This window comes from Ctenocephalides felis, unplaced genomic scaffold, assembly GCF_003426905.1.
Source record: "Ctenocephalides felis isolate EL2017-DRISC unplaced genomic scaffold, ASM342690v1 CF-g0.4_SCAFFOLD_01886, whole genome shotgun sequence".
NCBI classification, from domain to species: domain Eukaryota; kingdom Metazoa; phylum Arthropoda; class Insecta; order Siphonaptera; family Pulicidae; genus Ctenocephalides; species Ctenocephalides felis.
The window spans coordinates 99,714,997-99,737,703 of record NW_020538040.1 but is presented as its reverse complement, the minus strand read 5'-3'; the positions used below and the strand labels follow the sequence as shown (position 1 = coordinate 99,737,703).

The 22,707-nt window shown below is 29.6% G+C and overlaps 1 protein-coding gene across 1 annotated transcript in view; it reads right to left on the bottom strand.

Annotated features, from left to right (window-relative positions):
- Window positions 1-217: 217 nt before the first annotated feature.
- The window catches only part of LOC113375582, an 84,537-nt gene continuing 62,047 nt past the window's right edge, over window positions 218-22,707 (bottom strand). Inside the window, 10 exon segments of the mRNA XM_026615515.1 lie at window positions 218-599; window positions 886-1,034; window positions 1,086-1,221; window positions 1,293-1,446; window positions 1,657-1,846; window positions 1,948-2,129; window positions 2,196-2,337; window positions 2,510-2,725; window positions 6,466-6,609; window positions 12,131-12,266. Of these exon segments, the coding sequence (XP_026471300.1) occupies window positions 414-599; window positions 886-1,034; window positions 1,086-1,221; window positions 1,293-1,446; window positions 1,657-1,846; window positions 1,948-2,129; window positions 2,196-2,337; window positions 2,510-2,725; window positions 6,466-6,609; window positions 12,131-12,266 (1,635 nt within the window). The 3' untranslated portion in view covers window positions 218-413.

Below are 22,707 nucleotides of genomic sequence, written 5' to 3'. Positions count from 1 at the left end.
AAATGGTACACTTTTTTATTGTCAAACAGTTTCCTTTTATAATTCTATCAAATAAAATTCTATACATATTCATGCATGGGTCGCAAAGGCTACATTGAACATGCTTTGTGCAATTTTTAATATATAGATTTTGAACAAATAAATAAAAATAAAGTAACGTAAATAAAGTAAATCTAATATTTTAATAGTAATAGGTAACTAGTAAACAGCTATCACGTATAAAAGGTATAGTTACGATCAGTTAATTAGTCGTTAGTTATAGAAATTATTTCCGCCTTACTTAGCAGCGTTTCAGAAACCACCCATTGCATTGTAGTTATTATAATTTCCTATCAGATAAATTGTGTTGAAGAAGTTTTGTTTCATTTTAATCCATGTTTTAGTTCAGTAATTCTTAGGCAAATCGCTCGAATTTATACTGCGGTACTCCCATATATTTGCATCTGCTGCCGAATCCAAGGAACAAATCTTGGCACGTACGCATAAACACCAGGAAGTCGCGGGTGTGCGCACTTTATTCCCCAGGAGACGATTCCTCCGACGAACCAGCGCTCCCAGTCGAGAGGATCGCGGCAAAGAAGTGGACCGCCTGAATCGCCCTGCATGTAATAACGTCAGCCTAATATTAGTTTAATAATTTTAAAATACAAAAAATATATTATGACTATCGTCGCAAGAAAAGGTGACGAGAAACACTCGTTCTTCTTAATTTCCAAATAACGAATATCAAAAATGCTTCAGGAAAGAGCCTTCATACATATCTGAATATTTAAACATAAAATCTTCAAATTTAGGAAAAAGGCGAGCATGACAGAGAAATTTTCAATCCTTTAAAATACGCGTTTCATCAAGCAAACTGTTGAATACATTTTGCATATTTGTTACCTGACAAGCATCTTTTCCACCCTCAGGATAGCCAGCGCATATCATTCCTTCGGTAACGTTTAGACCTTGATGTTCCATCCAGGCGTTGCATATGTCGCGATGAAGGACTGGTACTTGAACCTCATTGATTGCCGGTTCGTACTCCGACACTAAATTAAAACCAGTTGATTTATATTTCTATTTTTTTTTTCAATTTTCACGTTTTTACTTACTGTGTTTATCTTCTGTCTTTCCCCAGCCGATGACTGTGCACATAGTATTGGGTTTTAATTCAAAATTAGGTGGAGGTAAGCAAACAGGAAGCAAGTGATCATGGAATGATACGCGCGAGGACAGCTGTATGAATAAAATGTATACACATTATTTAATATATTCATAATGATATAGATAAAAATTATTTATAATACCTGAAATAGCGCTACGTCATTATCATGAGCCGATTCCAAGTTATATAGAGGATGAGGAACCACTTTTCGAACTTTGACTTTCTGGCCGTAGTACGAGTGAGCATGGCGGCGGGTCAAGCCCAGTTGAATTGTCCATCCTCCGACGTCCGAGTGACTTCAGTTAAATGAATAACAAAAGGTAAATCACTTTGGTTCTAACCATATTTAAAACAAGTAATAGGAAGCATGATAATCGTCTATATTTTAATCAATTTTAATACACTCATTATAGATTTATAATGAATTAGGCAAAAATTTAACAACAATGGTTTAAACTAAGACTGTTGATATAAAAATTAATACTCAGGATAGAGTCGATACTAACTTTCCAACACAATGTGCTGCAGTGAGTACCCATTGATCGGCTATAAGTACACCAGCACAATAAAAAATCTGTTCTGGTCCTCCAAGAATCGCAGCAAGAAACGGCCAGTCGCCTGGTGCTGACTCAACACCGCCAACTATGCGCGCACTTGCTCGTTGCATGTTGACAAGCGTACGTATTTTGCCACATTCTATAAAAATAAAACAGAGGTAAATGTTTGTCATAAACTTTAACAAATAGATGAATAGATTTATTGATTTTATCAAACAATCAATCAACTATATGATTTACCATAATCGGAACAAGTAAGATCAGCTGTAGCATATGAATTAGCCATGTTGCAGGAGACAAACTCTTTGAAAAAATTTGTTTTCTTTTTTTGATACATACGCCAAACCGTTGGTGTATCTTTCGTAGGGGGAGCTATAGCCATTTCTTTATCGTTCATTGAAATCTTACTTGAATTTACGGCTCTGAAAACACATTTAATGCATTTTAAATTTTAGTTTTTACTAAAAGAGAACAAAATCAGTAATTACCCATATCCTAGCATTTTGCAAACAAGTTTTGGCGTTTCGTCGTCCCAATGTGTTATACATGCAGGCATCCACTGCTGGGCATCTGGTTTATAGATTTGCAGTTTTCCACTCCCCATATCGCCGTTGCGCTCGCTCAATCGTACTAATAATTCAAATCGATATGAAAAAGATGCAAACACCAACATAGAAAAATATAAGGATTGATTTGTAATATTTGACAAATTTACTTTTAACATTAAAAAACGTGACATTGCATAACTACTAATGATGTATAAAAAATATTCATCTTTTATATTTTCCGAACTTTTACTTACAGCAATTTCGTTCGTCTTGTCCCCATGGGCAGTCGACAACCCCGTCGCACATGTGTCTTCGGGCCATACATTTTCTTTCGCCGCAATGGATGGTGCCGCGGCCGCACATGCGGCAGTTCAGCTCGTCCGACTGATCAGCGCAATCGACGTGACCGTCACAGCGCCAGTCAGAAGGGATACAACGAGTCACATCGCATTGGAAACCGTACGGGCAAACTGATAAAATATAACAAACGACTATTACCTCTATTACTTGAATTTGAGATATAAGATCTCTTTTTATTAAAAAGTTATATAGCACATAGTGACTTGTTATTAGTCAAATTAGTGGTGCGCATGACATCGTGCCTTAAGGCAACTTGCTGGAACTACCGGTACCAAAAATTAAAATTTCTAAAGCTTTAAATTTTTTTGAAAACTTTGGAAAAATGAGATTTTGAGAATGCTAAAATGAAATGAATGTTTTTGATTTTTTTTTATCTTGAACTTTTGTTCAAAGCAATCGTGCTGCGTGGCAGTCTTAGAGAAAAAATTTCGAATCGCGTAAGAGCCGGTGTCGCAGTTTACCGGATAAACATTGGGACGGAACCCATAGAAATGTAAACAAAATTTATACTTATGAATAAAATCTCTATAAAATATCTGATAATTTTATGTGCATATATCTAATGATCATTTTTGAACGTCAAATGGCTTTTTTTACTGTTTTCACTCGATCTCTGAAACCGCTAGATCTGTCTTCCCAACAATTTAATCAGCGCTTCACTTTGTCAATACAAGTAAAATGTTTTTTCAATTATTGAAATTAAACACTTCCGTTTTCTCAAAAACTGAATCACAATTTTTGGCACTTTTTGCCCCGTATCTTCGAAATGGCTGGATCTGCCTTGGGCAAAAACTAATCACCGATCAATAGGAATCGAAAATTTTCTGATTCATTCAAATCGGTTAAAGCGTGTTCCCGGAATCGTCTACGAAAATTTGTATCCGCACACAAATACGAGCGCACATGTAAGGTATGCTAACATGTTCAGAAACCTTTGAAACGTAAAGATATATAAAAGAGAAATACGAATTTTTCGTATTTATATAAATATTCATAACCTCAACCTTAGATTTGTTTTGATAATATATGTACTAAGAACTTATTAAAATTAGAAGATTTATTTGATATTAGTCTATGAAAAATATGTGGTTAAATGTTCTAAAAATGTACTGACATCTTTCGATAAACTATCTTGATAAAGTATAGGTCTATACTTTATGAATGTATTGTCTCTTTTTAATTTTTTATTTTTTTCACATAAAGTGCATTGCGACCACCTTTGTTGTCAGTTCAATCTTTTGATGTTGTTGCGTAATTGTGTGCAAATTTTACTTTATATCATGAGTCGAATAGTTTTTTTCATTGAAACACGTTTTTTCAATAATGATGATTTTTACAGCTTAATATGATGATTATTTCATTTTAATTTTTGTTTAGTCATAAAAATCATAAAATAGTGAGTGTTAAATTCAATTAAAATGTTCAAATAGAATGCACTCTGGGAAAGAATTCAGCATAATGCATTATGTTGTAATTTGTAAAATGTTGTAAGGTGAGTCTGACCATATTACTTAAAATTTGGTAGAACGCATTTATCTATTATTTTAAAAATAAATTTACGTATTATATTTTTAATCACCATTTTCAAACAAATTTGATTGAAGTATTATATTCATTTGTAAAGTTTACTTTCATATGCCAAATTTTTCAAAATTATTATCGATATTAGAGAGAAAACAATATCATGCTATTTATATTTATGTTGAAAACAAAAATTGAGTTTAATTCAATTATTCTGCCATAATTATGGCTCCGGTTATTTTAATAGAATGCGCAAGTAAATAAAATTTAGTAAAAAAATGTTTTTAAATAATGTATATGTTAACTTGATCATAATATTTTTTTACTTTAACATTTATATTATTACTTAATTTATAAAACATATTATTTGGATAAATTCATGCGCCATTGTATTATAATTCTCCTTTAACTTTTACATATTCAATAACAATGATGTCCAATAAATTGAGTTATTTTTAACGTAAATGGAATTGTTCTTAGATATTTTTTATGGGAGATTTTTAACACAATTTTATTTATTCAAAAAACAGATATTTCTGAATAGAATAATCCGCTCCGTAATAAATATCATATAACAATGCTACTCTAAAATCAAGCAAATTGATGATACAAGTATGGATTTATATTTACGTATTTTTTCTTGGACATGCAAGCACTAGATGCGCACGTAAACAATAACAAATAGTACCTGAAAATTATATTTCATGACGTTGGAATCTGTAGTGTTTGTTTTGACAAACAATCAGTCTATAGTGAAGATATTCAGAAATTTTATTATTTTAACAGGTTTTTTTTATTTTCTTATAAATTACAATCTGTCTAAATAGAAAAACATTGAGTAATTAGTTTGACAAATAACATAGAATTTTAAAAGGAAAACCCAGTGGTTCACCTTTTATTAATGTACTAAATTAGATCTTAATTAAATTTTGGTATAATTATTTTAACAGATGGTTGTTAGAAGGCAACTTAGTAGCTATCTTTTCTATTCATCACTGACCATTAGTCTTGATGATTCAGATCTACAATCTGAAGTAAAAATTTGATAGCATTATTGATTGATATCAAGTTGGCGTAAGTGGGCATTGAACCTGGAACAAGTGGTTGCTAATCCTTAATCCGGATTTTATGATAACATAATAATATAACTTATTTAGACGTATCATTTTTATCGTAGTTTTTGGTTTAGCGATATTAACGGTTCTTGTGTATATTAACTTTTTCCGTAGGGTTATAGTAATCAAAAATGAAAGTGTTTGCATATCTTGACGTTTCAAGACCTCCTGAACATTTTGGCATACCTCAGAATGAAAAAATGGATGTGTGTGTGTAATGTGGGGAAATGTTTTGATTGAGTTTTCGGCATACGGAGCAAAAAGTGCCGAAAATAGTAATTCATTTTTTAAAATAACGGAGCGTTCAATTTCAATATTTCAAATTGTATTGGCAAAATAAACAACTGATAAGTTTTAGGAGGGCAGGTTCAGCGGTTTTGGAGAACCGGTAAAAAAAAATCCCATTTGGCAGTCAAAAATGATTATTAGACATATCCGCATTAAATTATCGGATATTTATAGAAATTTTAATGAGTATACTTTTTGCAATGCGGCGCTTACGCGCTTCGATATTTCGTCTCTAAAACAGCTACGGAACGCGATTGCTTTGAAAAAACTTTAAAATTTTCAAAAACTTTGAAGATTTAAAGAAGTAATCAGATTTTTCATAAACGTCATTTTTATTAAAATCTTCACAATTCTCAAAAATCTATTTTTTCAAAGTTTTCAAATAATTTGAAAACAAAATTTTTTGGTATGGAAGTTCCAGCAATTGGCCATAAGGCTACGATGGCATTCATTATCAGTTTAATAATAAAATTATCCGTAAACTGCATTTAAAAAAAATGCAGGCATAATAAATGGATATATTATGCCGCGCAGCATATTTGCGTAGAAGAAAGTTCTTATTATGCCGTATGATTCAACTTGCTTGTTTCAGTAATTGCGATAATAGTTTCTCGTCTTACTTGAGATAAGTTTGCACTGCATTTCTATTCATATTCTTGTATTTAATGACAGTTATTTTCAATCACATTCGATCTGTTCATACCTAATTATGTGAGCACAGTCAAATGTTAATATGTTGCAGCTGTTTTGAAAATATCAATATTTTTTATACTAAAACTTCTTGATATAAAAAATTACGTTTTTGGTAATAACGAATAAAACTAAATTAATTTCAAGATAACCAATGTAAATTCACAATATCACATTCGCATTAAATTAATTAGATAACAAGTTTTCAACAAAATAATTTTCACAACTCAACTTACTTGGTTTATGAGCTTTTCGCCGTTCTTCTTCGACTTCTTGCCATCCAACACAATCTTTGGTATCGGGAAATGTTTCGCATTGGAAAAATGTCGGCATTGCCAAACCGAAAACATTCAAAAAGAATCCACAACGGCGTAATGTTTCTGTAAATAAATACGATTATTTATTCAAATTTGAATAAAAATTTCACTCCATTTCATTCCATTCTGTTAATTGGCAAATTAGATTTTATTAATTTTTAGCCAGGTTAACACCAGTTTGAAATAATGTTAACAAGCTTGCTACTAGTGTTAATATTTAAATAAAACTTATTTAATACGTTGAGCCCGGCGTCGGTCTCTAGGGGGACGGACAACTGACAATCAATTTTCCGTTAGGCCGGCGTCGGACCCTGGGGACTGACAGTCATCTTACCATATGACCAGCGTCGGCATCGTAGACCGGCACTTGAATTTTTTGTTTGTATGGTTTGTATGATGGACAGTAAAAACAAAACTAGTCGTAATGAAATGCTATCAAAAATAATTTTCATTGAAACATGTTTTACATGGTTAACGTTGCCAACTGTTTCTCCCTCCCGGCCGGAAAGGACAGAAAATTTGGCGCCGGGCTCAACGTGTCAATTAACATCAATATTTGTTGTTTAATGTTTTTTTTGCTAATTTGTCTCTTTTTTTTAAAACGCTTTATTTTATAGAATACTTCGTAAAATTATTGATTATAATTAATCATAATATTCAATAGAAACAATATTAACCATAAATTATGATTTCAATTATATTTAATTCCTTACCAATAAAATTCTTATATAATGAACTTAGTTATTTGAATTAAAGTGAAATGAATAGATCTATGTGAAGTATACAAGAATTCTCTCACTCTTACTTGATTAAAAGCTAAGCTTTATTTTAGACATTCTCATAAAGTTCAGACAATGGGCGCATTAAAATGACACAATTGTCTTCACGAACAAAAGAATGATCTTTTGATTTAATTAATAAGTAATTGGACTTAATGAATATAATAAATTAAAGGCTAATCTTCAAAACAATAAGTCTGGAAAATTACTGAATAATATGTACTTTAATCTAACAGAGCTATGTGATCGTCGTTCTTATGATTTGGAACTAATAGTTGCAGAGTGCAAATTAGCAATTATACTATAATATTCATGATTAGTAATCATATTACGGTTTATGAATTGTGTTTAATTTATAAATAATTCAATCGTTTATTGTATATGTTTGTAAATTTTATAGTGGAACACAAATGGTTAATCATGTACATCAATTTTTAATATTTAATTTATTGTAATAATGAAAATTTATGGTATCAAAAGTGTTTATTCATATATATATATATATATATATAATTTTTCTTGATTTAGTCTGTAATTTTTTAAAAAAAACTATTTAATTTTTTATTCTTATATATTTTCTACGTTTGAGGATATTATTGAAAGCACGAGTGAAATATTATATATTTACTTTTTTATTATATATGTGAATTTCTGTAAAGTGAATTTGAATTGCGCAAAAATGGCTACATATAAATATATTTGAAAACTTGGGGCTTTCATGACGGAGTGGTTAGCGCGTAGGTTCGCAATCAGGCGAATCGCGGGCTCAATCCCCGTCACGAACAACCTGATATCGAGCAATAGCGATATCAATTTTCACTTGGGATTATAAATGTTTTTAAGCGAAAATAACGTTTCCTGGGCATTGCTGCACCAAATTGAATAATAAGCCAGTTCTATTAATATATTTTAATATTACAGTAATCAAATTTAGATGAATCAATTCATGAATTGTTGGGTTACCATCTAAAAATACGACGTAAGAAGTATCAGCCCAACAGCTTATACGACGGAAGGTTCTGATTATTGTTAAAATATGATAAAAAAAATATATCTAAAAACTCTAAAGTTTATATAATAATTTATTTTTCATTAATTTTAGTGCTTTTTATTTATTTATTATTAAGTTTTTGTCTATTTTATACTCTAGATTTTTATGTATTACAATATTTTATCACTTTATAAAAAAAACTACATCAATGTGCAATCTGAATATAAATTGTTAAAACATTTTTATAGTACACCATAGATTAGTACACCAAGAAATTGGAAATTTTATTTTATGACTTTCTACATTGCTATGATTTTATAAAATGATAAACTTGAAAGTTCATTTATTGCACGATAAGGTGCAAGGCAACAGAATTTGAGTTGAAACTAGCTGTAAGTGAAATTCTGTCTTAAGGCAATTAAGGCATCGTGCCTTAAGGCAAATTGCTGGAACTTCCCGTACCAAAAATTATTATTTTTTTAAAAACGATTAACATTTTTGAAAAAAATTTACTTCGAAATAATTAGATTTTTGAGAAACTAGGAATATGACAAAAAATTACTTTTTTGTGAAAAAAAAATTTTTATTTGAAAAAAAAATTTTTTTTTGAAAGAAATTTTTTTTTTTTGAAAACAAACTATTTTTTTGAAAAGAAAAATGTTTTCTTCATTTTGACATATTTTGGAAATTCTGAACTTTTTTTCAAAGCAATCGTACTGCTTGAACTGCATAGAGACGAATTGTCACAGCGCAAGTGCCGCGCCGCCGTCTAACGCATAAACATTGGTACGGAACCCATAGAAATGTAAAAAAAAATTATACTTATTGTTAAAATTTCTATACAATATCTGATAATTTGATGTGCATGTGTCTAATCATCATTTTTAACCGCCGAATGGCATTTTTTTTTACTTTTTTCATTAGATCTCCGAAACCGCTAGACCTGCCTTCATGAAAATTTGATCAACTCTTCATCTTGCCAATACAAGTAAAATGTTTTTTGAATTATTCAAATCGGACGCTCCGTTCTCTTAAAAACTGAGTTACCGTTTTCGGCACTTTTTGCCCCGTATCTTCGGAACGGCTGGACCTAACTTCGCCAAAAACTAATCAGCACGTCTCCTTATCAGTACAAATCGAATGTTTTTCGAATTATTCAAATCGGTTGATCCGTGTTCCCGAAATCGTCGACGAAAATTTGTATCCGCACATACATACACACACATACATACACACACACACACACATACATCCATTTTTTCTAAGGTATGCCAAAATGTTCAGAAACCTCTGAAACGTAAAGATATATAAAAATTTTCATTTTCGATTTTTTTGCGATTACTATAACTTACCCTACGGGAAGTTAAATATTTCAAAAAGATTTATTATACTTATCAATTTTAAGTACAAGTGTTGAAAAAGAGTTAGGAAATGATCCCTAATATTTTATGCAACCATAAATTATAATTTTGAATTTGTCTCAAGCTAATATAATTGGATTATTTAATAAGTCAGATTTGGATTCATATCCCAGGCGTATATGGGCTCTATATATTGTAATATTAAAATCTCAATACAATTGTGAATAACTTATTTGTGTATTTTTATAATAAATCATTTGAATAGGTTCGCAATACGACAAATATAACGCTTTGGTTGTAGCGCGCATAAATAAATTTCTTCTTTATAGGTCTGACCCAATTTCAACTCATAAAAAATGTATTTCAAAGGAGGTTGTAAGATTTCCCAGAAAGCTCTTTTTGTGCACCGATATTGAAACAAACTGCGTATCAAAAGAGAGATTATATTATTTGGTATCGAATATAGCAATTGAGTGCATTTATTTTCAGTTACTAAGAAAATATCACAGAGATTGGTATAAATAAGCATGTTGCATAAATTTATATATTCTATACTTTCTAATAATTTTTCTTTAGAGATTTTTTTTCTAGAATATAGAAAACGCTGTTTGTTTTTTCTCCATATATTTAGATATTACCTTCAAGTGAATAAAACTCATTCATTTGTCGCTAAGTTATACCTAAAACATTTTTTTTAAATTTTCAAAATTTTTTCCATGCTCTTTCCATACGAAGTTTTATTGAATTGCGCTCTATCTAAACATTAATATTAAGAGCTTAAACTTTCAGAGAATTGTTTTTTATCAATTTGAAACCATTTGAGCCCCTGGGAGCAAGGAAATTCAAAAAATTTTAAGGATCACCCTAATATATATATATATATATATATATATATATATATATATATATATATATATATATATATACATATATATTGCTATATAACTATATTATTTAGTGTTTTCATTTTTATGTTTCTGTTTAGATTATTTGTATGGTGAGTTATTGAACTAAAAAATTGTTTTTCTTCGGTTATGTTTTCTATATTTATTTATTCCATATTATATTATTTTGAATTTTTTTATATATTTTATAACTTGTAATTTAGTAATTTTGTAAGGTAGCTCGGAATATTAGTCAAATCAAAACTCGAAACGTATGCTGCTACTACAATAGACATTTTTCTTTACTAAATCTTTTTATTCGATGGATTCCTAAAGATTTTTCATCGTATATATATACGAGGCAAAGATTTAAAAGTTATTCTTTAATTTTTTACAAACGTTTCGACATATGATTTCATGTCATCAACAGTGGATATATATATATATATATATATATATATATATATATATATATATATATATATAGTCTTTGTAGATTTGTGCGGGGCACATAATTTTGTACTATTATTTTCACACCAGCTGCTTCAAGAAGAGCATATTTATGTTAAGAGTAAAATGATGGCATATAGATGATTTATATGAATTGCAAAATATTTTTACACGACTAAGTTGCTATTGCTAGCCCCAACGTGCATCAACTAGTAGCATAGTTCTTCCCGTACCGAATATTAAATTTTTCAAAGTTTTTTTTAGAAAAATAGATTAATGAGAATATTTAAATTTTTGGATTCAAATTTGCGCGTCTCCTCGTTAATACGAATCAAACGTTCTTCGAATTATTCAATTCGGTTGATCCGTGTTCATGAAATCGTTGACAAAAATTTGTATCACACACACAAAGTATGCCAAAATATTCAGAAACCTTTGAAACGTAAAAATATATAAAAAAATTTCATTTTTGATCTTTTTGCGATTACTATAATTTAGCCCGCAAAAAGTTGAAAAATAACAACTAATTGCAATTGTAAATACATATATGTTAAAATTCATATAATAAACTGTACCTAAATCTACTGCATTAAAATGTTTCGGAATATAACGAGAGGCCCTATTATTTGATATTAATGCGACGTCGATGATACGACTTCAATTTAGTACTGGTTATTTATGAGCTGCATGTTACAATATTTACTATGTTACGATTTATTGTAAAACCATTGTTTGCATTATTCGAATTACTTTATTTACTATGTCCTAAACCAAGATGATAGTCGTAAATGGTAGACATTAATATTGTATTCTCGTTAGAACAAATATGCATATATGCATAAAATTTAACAAACAAATGTGATTTAGGAATCTATTATAACTTAGAAAAACATTTGAAAAATGAATCACTACACCACGACGGGCTCATCGGCTAATACATGACGCTCATTTCGCTCTTCATATTTATATTTATTGTGTTTGTAATGCTTTTATTAACAACTAAACCATATTACAATTTGAAAACTAACCTATCTTCAGAAGTAGTAGATAAAATTTACCTTAATATTTTTAAATCTATTCTGCCAAAAAAATGATGATATGGTCGTTGCAATAACTCACCTACACATAGCGCTCTGCAAGGTAACCGAGCTACACCTGTGCTGGGATCACATTCCGGGACAAAAACCGAGCACAGAAACAGGGCAGCTAAATCGTAGCATCTAACATCTACAACAGCATCGTATATGTCTAGATCCTAAAAAAATGAAAACAAATATTTATCTCACTTACAATGTGATATTTATATTAGGCATTTTGCAAAAAATGGATACAAACAACAGTAATGAATAAAATGAAATTGTAAATATGTTTCGAATGCAAATAAGATGTGTTTTTATTGTGAATGACTTGTTTAAACATTTTACGGTAAAAGTACGTGTTTTTCATGTAAAAAAGAGGCCATATGAAATAATTAAATTTTTCATATAAAGTTTGCACGGTGAGAAGTTTTTTATGTATGTAAATATAATAATATTACTGTTTTTATTACACAGTGTTACAGTTAGTTTTATATTTGATACGGTGCAATTTGATAACAAATTGCACGTATTTTCTATTTATTTTTGAGTCATTCATAAAACTTAATTATTATATATAAGATATAATTTTTTTTAATCCGACTGTAAAACATTTAAAAGAAAATATATACAAAAGGCGAATCTGCGAAGGATAATTTTCAACCTTGTATAAAGATAGAGCCATAAATTAAAGGAATGAACTCGACACGCTGTACAAACATCCTTTATCTAGATAGTATTTCTAAATTTCTTACGAAACAATACAAACTGTAGAAACAACTCAGAATGAGTTTCGCACATTTTAAAATCTGGATATTTTTTTTTTAAAAAAACATCTTTTCTTTATTATGTTTGTCATCTTTAGCTTCTCGCAGGGTAAGTTATAGTAATCGCAAAAAATCGAAAATAATTTTTTTTGCATATCTTTACGTTTCAAAGATTTCTGAACATTTTGGCATACCTCACAAAAGAAGTATGTATGTGTGTGTGTGCATGTGTGTGTGGTATGTATGTATATATGTTGGGATACAATTTTTCGTCCACGATTTCGGGCACACAAATTAACCGATTTGAATCGTTCTAAAAACATTAGATTCCTATTGATATGAAAACGTGCTGATTAGATTTTAGTGAAGACAGGTTTAGCCGTTTAGGAGGTATGAGGTAAAAAATGCCAAAACGGTAATTCTGTTTTTGAGAGAACGGAGTACTCGATTTGAATGGTTCGAAAAACATTTATTTGTAATGACGAAATGAATAATTGATGAAATTTTTGGAAAGGCAGTTCCAGCGGTTTCAGAGATGCAAAGGAAAAAATAGTAAAAAATGACATTTGGTGGTCAAAAATGAACATGAATAATAATTTTTAAAAATAGTTTTTTGTTACATTTTTGTTGGGTTTCTTACAAAAATTTTAAATTTTTATAGTTTTCCAAAAAAAATCCAAATTTTCAAAAATATACAAAGTTTTTTACTTCAAATATAAATTTTAAATTTACAATTCAGTTTCAAAATGTATATATTTCAAATGCGTTAATTTAATCGTAGGAAATATATCTTCAGATGGATTCATTCATTCACTTCACCTCCTGTTAATGAAAACTTTATGAACGATAAAATATAGTGATTATAATTATCTATTTGAAAACATATAAAACAATTGTTTTAAATCATTGATCAATTTTTATTGATTACTGATTGTTTTCCTCGAATATATAATTCTGGTACGAAAAGTTCCAGCAATTTACCATAAGGCACGATGCCATACACCACTAGTTTAGTACACAGAGAACAGGCAGTAATTGAATGCTAGTATAATTGCAAAATTTTGTTATAATTACTAGTTTAATGTTTATACTACCTAGTCATATCCTAATGCCATGGATTTTTGATTTTTCTGTTTGTAACACTAAAATTAGCAAATTTTTTTAAACTATATTTTTGGTTTCCACTAGTTGAAGGGGTAGGATTATAGCCGAAATGTATGGATTCTAAAATAGATTTTTTAAAACAATTGTTATTTTATTGATGTTATGCCCGATTATTAGACTTTGTTTATATATAATTATATATATAATTTTACCATTTTACAATCCTGATTAAATACACCAATTTTTGATAAAACTTGCCAACATACTTTAGTACGTTTTTTTAGAGAAGGGTCTTTCAAAGTCGACCGATTTTATAAAAATATTTAATTTATAGTTCAACAAAAAGTTGCATTTCTTGAAAACTTTGGGCAATTATGTAATTATTTTTGACTGTGGCCCTGTAAATGTTATTCAAAAGTAATAAAAAGTAACTTTAACAGTAAACCTACCAATGCTGGTCAAAATGACCGTTTCTAATACCAAACTATATGACAATTCTTAGAACATACCAATAATATTTTTTTCACTCTTTGAATTCAATTATTTTTTTATATTTTCCGAAAAAAATGTTATGTGACCTAACTAATAAAGTTATTTGGGGACTTGTTTTCATCGAAATCTAGGTACAGATTTATACAAAATATACCAACTAAACCAGAATAAAGCTCTGGGCGGAGTGTGAACTCAATAGTAAATATCTAATAAGTGGGTTTCCCTATTAGGGAAATTACAAGAAGAAAGATTTTTCAATTCTTCAATTGGATAGGTTTTTCTAATACTAATAAATTAATTACCAAATTTAGAAAAAAAAATGTATAAATCGAATTTTATTACAACATTTTAACATTATCCAATAGAAATAGGAGAAAGCCTCAAAAGTGGTCTGAAAACTATTAGAATTTATATTAGTGTATTGTTTGGTGAAAATGTGGACTAGATTGCTATAAAATGCAACATTAAGTCGAAAAGTTGTAGTTGTCAACTTTAGGTATATTTCAACATTTTGATCCTACCTGAATAAATGCGTAAATTTTGTATAGAGAGACGACGCTTAAAAGCATTTTTAGGCACGAATTTTTGTTTTAGTTATTTTATATAATTTTTTTAACTCGAGATGCATAGTGAAAATCTCAAGAAATTCAAGTTTTTATCAACACTCTATAAGTTCGGCTTTGTGTTGTGAAAAACTTCCCAAAAAAATTGTGAAAGTTAACAAATATTTTTGACTAAAATATTTGGTAAACAATGTGAGAAAGCCGAATAAATAAAAACAAGTATTATTTATGCTTATGGTATTCTGAGCAAAAATTTTGGTTTTGTTCATTTTTTTTCTTACTTCTTTTAAAAGTTTTATATAAATAAATTTAGATGAAAGTTCATGAACATTTCTTTATTTTATATACATTAAACAATACATCAATCATTCTCTAAGATATATAAACAATTAGATAACTTTTTAATTGTAGTTTAATTTGACCTAGGTATAGGTATACGCGAATTGTCGGTAAGTTTAGTGTTAACAACTTGTTACAGTTAGTCCGAATAATACTTTTAGAACAAATTAAACACATAATTATATCCTACTGACATTTATTTATTTCCTGTATCATGACACCTAACCTAACATATATCAAAATCCAAAGGACAGAATTTCTCTTGAATTTAATGGAGTCATCTAGCCGCTAGCCCACATATATTCGTTTTCATAGAGTCATACGTCGTGCATCAGAGAACACGGACTGTCTGATTTATTTTAGTGTATATATTTAAAACTTCTTATGTCTGGCTATGGAATTGCTAGTTCCAACAAAACACCCTAAATAGCGAGCTTGAATATTGATGATATTCATGATCCTCCGGATGATACCTCCTTAAGTTGCATTAAAATCGAATCGCATCAACAATTTCAGTCTTGTTATGAAATGCTTCATTACAATTAACGATACTTCTTGTCTTGTCATTATTATTAATTATGTCTTGACGCATCACGGAATGTCTGAACTGAACGCGATGTGAATTAAACATTAATTTGTATAGATCGATGTGCTATTGGCACATCGTACGCAATGTCATAAATCCAAACATGATGCTCATTGTATAGCAGCGATTCATGGGGGTTTCTATTCGGACAAAACCATATTCAAATCAATATTTTGATTTGCTGATGATTTGCAAAACTTAGGTGCCAAATGCTAAGTTACATTACATAAACACAATATATCGAGAGAAAAATGGTAGCGTGGAGCATTTTGATCACCATGATACTACATCTATCTAAAAGTAGTTAATTAGTAGTAAAAAATTATGAATGTGGCTTTGTGGTTAGAGCTTTGGGCTAATCAGAAGAGTCAAGTTCGATACCCGTCTCGGACAGTCCGAAGTCGAGCATCGGTTTTTCTTGGCAATATAAATAGCTATGTTTCCAAATAAAAATAGCCCTTACCCGACAAGTAATCAGAATTAGTTATTCTAATAATATTTTGTTCTAAGAAATCTTTAATTCCCACGTCAAGTCGTCATAACAAGCTTATAGAACTATTCAGTTCTGATTGCTGTAATAATAATTTTATATATTCAGTCTTCGGATGAATTGCAGAAGATAAGATGGCTATGAATAATTTTCGATTGCCATATAATTTTAATTTTCCAAACTTTGCGATTATGACTATTATATTAAATCAGTCTAACATCACTGTTAGGATGTTTAAAAACGATAATAATGCTAAATGAATGTAAAATACATGTTTATTTAATACCTTAATTATGCCAAAGCATTTATTTTATTGTCCAAAATGAAATCAAACTAAATTCACTATGTGGAATTTTGCTTCAAGGCTACTTGCATGTGCTTCCCGATAAATAATTGACCTAATCCATAAGAATTAAGTCTTCGCAAGTTTTAGAATAGCGACTAAAATTTTTTGAAATTTTGACTTGTTCCAATTCCAAACTTAAATGCGTTTTTCTGTTAAAACCACTCTTGTGGGCCCTATACTATTTTAGCAAATTATATCTTTTGGAGAATACGCAAGTGGAAAAGTTTGACTTATCTGCCAATTGTAAAGAAATAGCTCGGTTGATCATTCGGCTTTTAATTTGTATTTAATTTTTAATTAATTTGTGAGAAAATTTGACCAAAAAAAAACAATTGTTACATAAACATACACACATATTTTTTACTATTAGGGGCGAGACAATTTAGAATGTCAACAAAACATAAAATTAGCAAACCGGATTTTCTGATGAAAACAAATAATTGATCTGCGCATTTAAAATCAATTTTATTTCGACTTTTTACTTTTGAAAATAATGGTTCTTACGATAATAAATAATGAAATATATAAATAATAATAAATATTGAAAACCATAGGACAACAACTGTGTTAAAAAAACCGGCTGGCGTGAACCAGTATCATCACAGCGGCTCAAACAAAATAAAACTAGTGGTGTATGGCATCGTGCCTTAAGGCAAATTGCCTAAAGTAAATAAATAAAACTTGATCAAGCGGTGTTAGAATGAAGGATCTTATCTCATATTCCTAAGAATTATATAAACTGAATTGCAAAGTTAAAATTATTTATTTGGAGTATATAAGTGTTGTGTAGAACTTTAGCTACAACTAAAATAAAAATCCGAATTAATTTTTGATATTCAAAAAAAAAAAATTGTTTTGAAAATTGAAAAAATCGAGATAAAAGAATTTCTTTCCCCAAAAACAATCGTTTCGCTTTGCGAAAGTTTTTTAGATTATTCAATTCGGATGCTTAGTTCTCTCAAAAACTGCTATTTTTTGCACATTTAGTTCTATATCTACAAAACGGCTGGACCTACCTTTTCCAAAATCTAATTTTCCCATCATTACAAATCGAATGTTTTTTAGACCATTCAAATCGGTTGATCCGTTTTATTAAAAACTGACCTTTTTAGCACTTTTTGCTCCATATTTTCAAAGCCGATCATTAGACATATGCACATCAAATTATCAGATATTTTATGGAGATTTTAATAATATGTAAAAATTTTGTTTACATTTCTATGGGTTCCGTAACATTGTTTATCCGTTAGACTGCGACGCAGCGCTTATGCGCTTCGATATTTTGTCTCTACGCAGCTAAAGCAACGCGATTGCTGTGAAAAATGTTCTAAATTTCAAATTTTTTTTCAAAAATTTGCTATGTTCCAAAAATCCAATTTTTCAGTTTTAAAAAATTAATTTCTGGTATGGGAAGTTCGAGCAATTTGCCTTTTAAGCCACGATGCCATAAATCACTCGTTTAAAATAAAATGATTAACATGAAATACGAATTGTAATAAAACTGATTAAGCTAAAATATTTCTCTATCATATAAGCAAAGATAGAATAATGTATTAAATTATAAAGTGTAATAAAAACGTTCAGAGTTCTGAACGTGCGCATACGTAATGTTATGACCGAGCAATGCACACGAATAATATATGCGATTTGTAAGCGTCGTGCACGTACGTTATTTCAACCCATGGAACATGCGAGATTGCGGAAAAAGACTTCCAGAGAAATTGCATCGATTACAGGAAAAACAGAAGAGAACGATTTTTGAAAATCGCCTGTTAGTCGCAGATACAGCGGATTACCACGGTTTTAATGGGCAATTATTGATTGAGACTTTGCGTTTTTATTTCGAGTCTGAGCTGGACACGTTCTCTAGAAAACTTCTTATTTACTCGTTGTTTTCACTAAAATTGAATTCAATTTAATTTAAAAAAAAAGTTTAAATTTAATTAAGATTAAGTTTTTTTGTTGAACTATATTATGTTTGTGAAGGCGGGCCACAAAGGTCCAATGTGGCTTTGAGAAATTATATTGTGAAAACCAAGCCAATTATATCACAACAAATAGAACATATTAAACAAACAACTATCTGACTATGTAAGTAAAACTCACAGCTAATTCGTCATTGTAGAAATATTGTTTTGCTGTTTTTCAAAAATTTGTCGCCCGGTCTTTTTTACGTCGTAGGCGGGAAAAAATGGGAGGGCAGGGAAGCAAACGGATTTGATGCCTTATTTTTAATTTTAAAGAGATTTAACAAAATAGTAGCTACATTATTCAAACAATACAAAATATAAATTTCATGGGTACATTTTTTACAGAGGTAAAAATAGCACTGTATACAACCTTGATCTGGTATTTATTCAGAAATATTTCTCAGCCGAGTTGGAATAACTATTTAATTTATCTCTTGTAAAATTTCTCTTTAAACTTAATTTACTTTTTTATTATTTGCACATTTGCTTGTGTAAAGGTTCAGTTTGTCTTTTATACCCCACTCGCGTGCAAGCTTTTATAGAGGTTACATAGAAAAACCGTTAAATCTATCTTAAAATTAACAATAATTCTCATAAAACATTTAAATAATGTATACATAAAAATTATACTAATTGTAAGAGTCTCGTATGCAAAAGTTTCAAATAAAATAAAATTTTGAATTTAGTTTGGCTAACTTTACATTTATTTTATTTTTATGCTTTGAAACTAATCGGCAAAATTCGACGTAAAACTAGTGGGGCGCATGGCATTGTGCCTTAAGGCAAATTACCAAATTTTTTTTTAAAAGATTAACATTTTTGAAAAAAGCTTACTCTGAACAAATTAGATTTTTGAAAAACTATACATTTTTGACAAAAATTTACTATTTTTTTATAAAAAAAAAGACTTTTTGAAGAAAAATTTATTTTGAAATATTTTGGAAATTCTGAACTTTTTTTGAAAGCAATCATACTGTTTTAACTGCATAGAGACGAAATATTGAAGCGCGTGAGCGCCGCGTTGCGGTCTAACGAATAAACATTGGTACGGAACCCATAGGAATGTAAACAAAATTTATACTTATTGTTAAAATCTATCTACGGAATCATATGTCTAATGATGCTATTTGACCGCCAAATAAAATTTTTTAATTTTTTTTTGCCAGATCTCCGAAACCGCTAGACCTGCCTTACCAAAAATTTAAACAGTTTTTCATTTAGTCAATACAAATAAAATGTTATTCAAATCGGACGTTCCGTTCTCTTAAAAACTGTGTTATCATTTCTGGCACTTTTTGCCCCGTATCTTTGGAACGGCTAGACCTGCCTTCGCCAAAAACTAATCAGCACATCTCCTTATTAATACGAATCGAACGTTTTTTGAAATATTCAAATCGCTTCATCCGTGTTCCCGAAATCGTCGACGAAAATTTGTATCGGCGCACATAAACATACACGCACACACACACATACATCCATTTTTTCTAAGGTATGCCAAATTGTTCAGAAGGTTTTGAAACGTAAAGATATATAAAAATTTTCATTTTCGATTTTTTTGCGATTACTATAATTTGCCCTACGGGAAGTTAATAAACCAATGTGATGACAAGGCTATGTTATGCTACGTTTCTCATATAAAATGGAAATAAAAACTGTTAAAATGATATGCATTATTTACTGTGAAATCGGTCATATCGAAAATGATTTGGATTTTAATTTTAATACTAGCTAAAGTTCTAAAGCCCACCTATACACGTCAACTAAATAATTTTAACTTTACAATTCAGTTTATATAATTCTCACAAATACTAGACAATGTTCTTCAATATTTAAATAAGATGGATTAAGTTTTATTCATTCACTTTTATGTAAATGTATATAAAAGTCGTCGTACAATTTATAAGCTTTTGCGCGTTTATTTTAACAATTTATTATGACACAAAACTAATTACTGTTAATATAAATTAAATACGTATCTATAACTATAATAATAATCAAGATATATATGATGAATTATAAATATCAAGTAATTTTGCATTTATTAACTATGTCTTCTTAAACAAAAACACCTAAAGTGCAAATATTAGTAGTATTCTTCTACTTTATATTTCTATCAAAGTTATACAAGATTAAATATATGTAAAAAGCTGCTTATTCATTGTTGTATATTTTAAATATTATGATGGGATCTCCCCTTATGTGCAAATAGCGGTTTCGTCCTGCTAATAATTTTATCAAATCCAAGTAGCAAAAATCCGAATAATTGTAAACTTCATGCAATTTTTTCAAATAAAAATTAAAATATTATGACATGGCCTCCCCCAAGGAGCAAATATTGGTTTTGTTCATTCACTTCGAACGTTCCTTCAAATGTGTGACAAAAGTCTGATTAATTGTTAAATTCATACAATTTTTCTAGGTAAATTGTTTGTCCTCCCCTTATCATAATTAATAGAATCATCTACCTAGTTTTAATTCGTCCAATATGAGACGTCCTAATATATCTGCAAGTGCCGATGCTTCCCGAAGACATGCACGATATGTTGCGCAAACAATCGACTCGTATAGAAAAAATAGTACCTATATTAAATACAATTAAGAAAAAAAATACATAAAAATAAATAAAACTATTGGAAAAAAAGAATATGGTGCTAAATTCAATTTTGTAATAAAATTATTGCAAATCATGAACCTAATGTGGACATTTTTGAAAATGAAGGTATTTTGAATGGGAATAGGTTTATATGAATGGTTTTCACTAGTCACATACCACTGGACATTTAGTATTTTCTTTGCTTTTATATATACAAATAATATATTTGATAATTTTTTTTATATACTAATTTATTTGCAGCAGAAATTCATGCCTGACTTACTAATATTACTGGATGTTTGGAAATACAAATTAGAAGAATGGATTTAAAAATTGCGTTGATAAGGTGGAAATTTTCGTTGAAAAAGACTTTTTTGTCGACATAAAATTGTTTTTAATCCATTTTCATCCATTTAACCAGCTAAAAGATACGACTTTAAAGGACCAACCATAAAGCTGGAGATGCTAAAGAAAAAACAAATTGCTATGTATTTTATCTTCTTTGGCGATGTTTTTGTTGATCAGAAGAACATTATACAAATCCATCCAAGTTTTATTAGTAATGAATCGTACTAATATTCGCTTGTAGTCAAATAATTTACTTGGTGTCGACTCGTAGTGATTGTTTTTCTCGATTTTTGAGCTATTTTGCAACCCGAGTTTGTTTAGTGTTCATAAAGACATTTATAGTGTTCCAGTGCAGTGATAGTGTCTTGTTTCCGGTATCTAGTCCTGCTTCTTGGTTAGCCCTCTTCTGGAAATCACGAGGTAATACACAGAATTTTTAAGTACAAATCGATATATCATAATATATCGATAAGTTTTTTTTCTATTCTTCAGACAACAAATTGGTAATCGGGATGTTCCAGAAGAATTGGTGATTTTCAACAAAGGTCAGTGCATTTTCATTCCTAGGCATGATTTCTAAGGGTACGGTCACACGTCTTGTTGTGTGTTCACAAAGAACCGTGAACTAGGTTATAGTTAGGAAGTTGTCAAATAATTATATATTTAGCTAATTATATAATTAATATTTTTAGTATAGGCAAAATTATGACCGTACCCCTTACTAATCCACAAGTTTCTTTCAGCCTAATAAGACTTTTTAAAATAAAAGTGAGTGTAATAGATAATAAAATTCGCGTAAATTACTTAATTATTGAAACAGAAGTGCTAATTAAATAAATTTTCCATAATTTCACGTAAAACAAAGTGTATGTGGGTGAACAATTTGACTCTGTGCAATTTTGCGAAGAAATGCTGACATCCATGCAGCCTGAGGTAAGTTCAAGTATATGAACAAGATTTTAAATAAATGAATTTTTCCACTGGAAACTTGTACGCAATATAATGATCGGCAAACATATTGA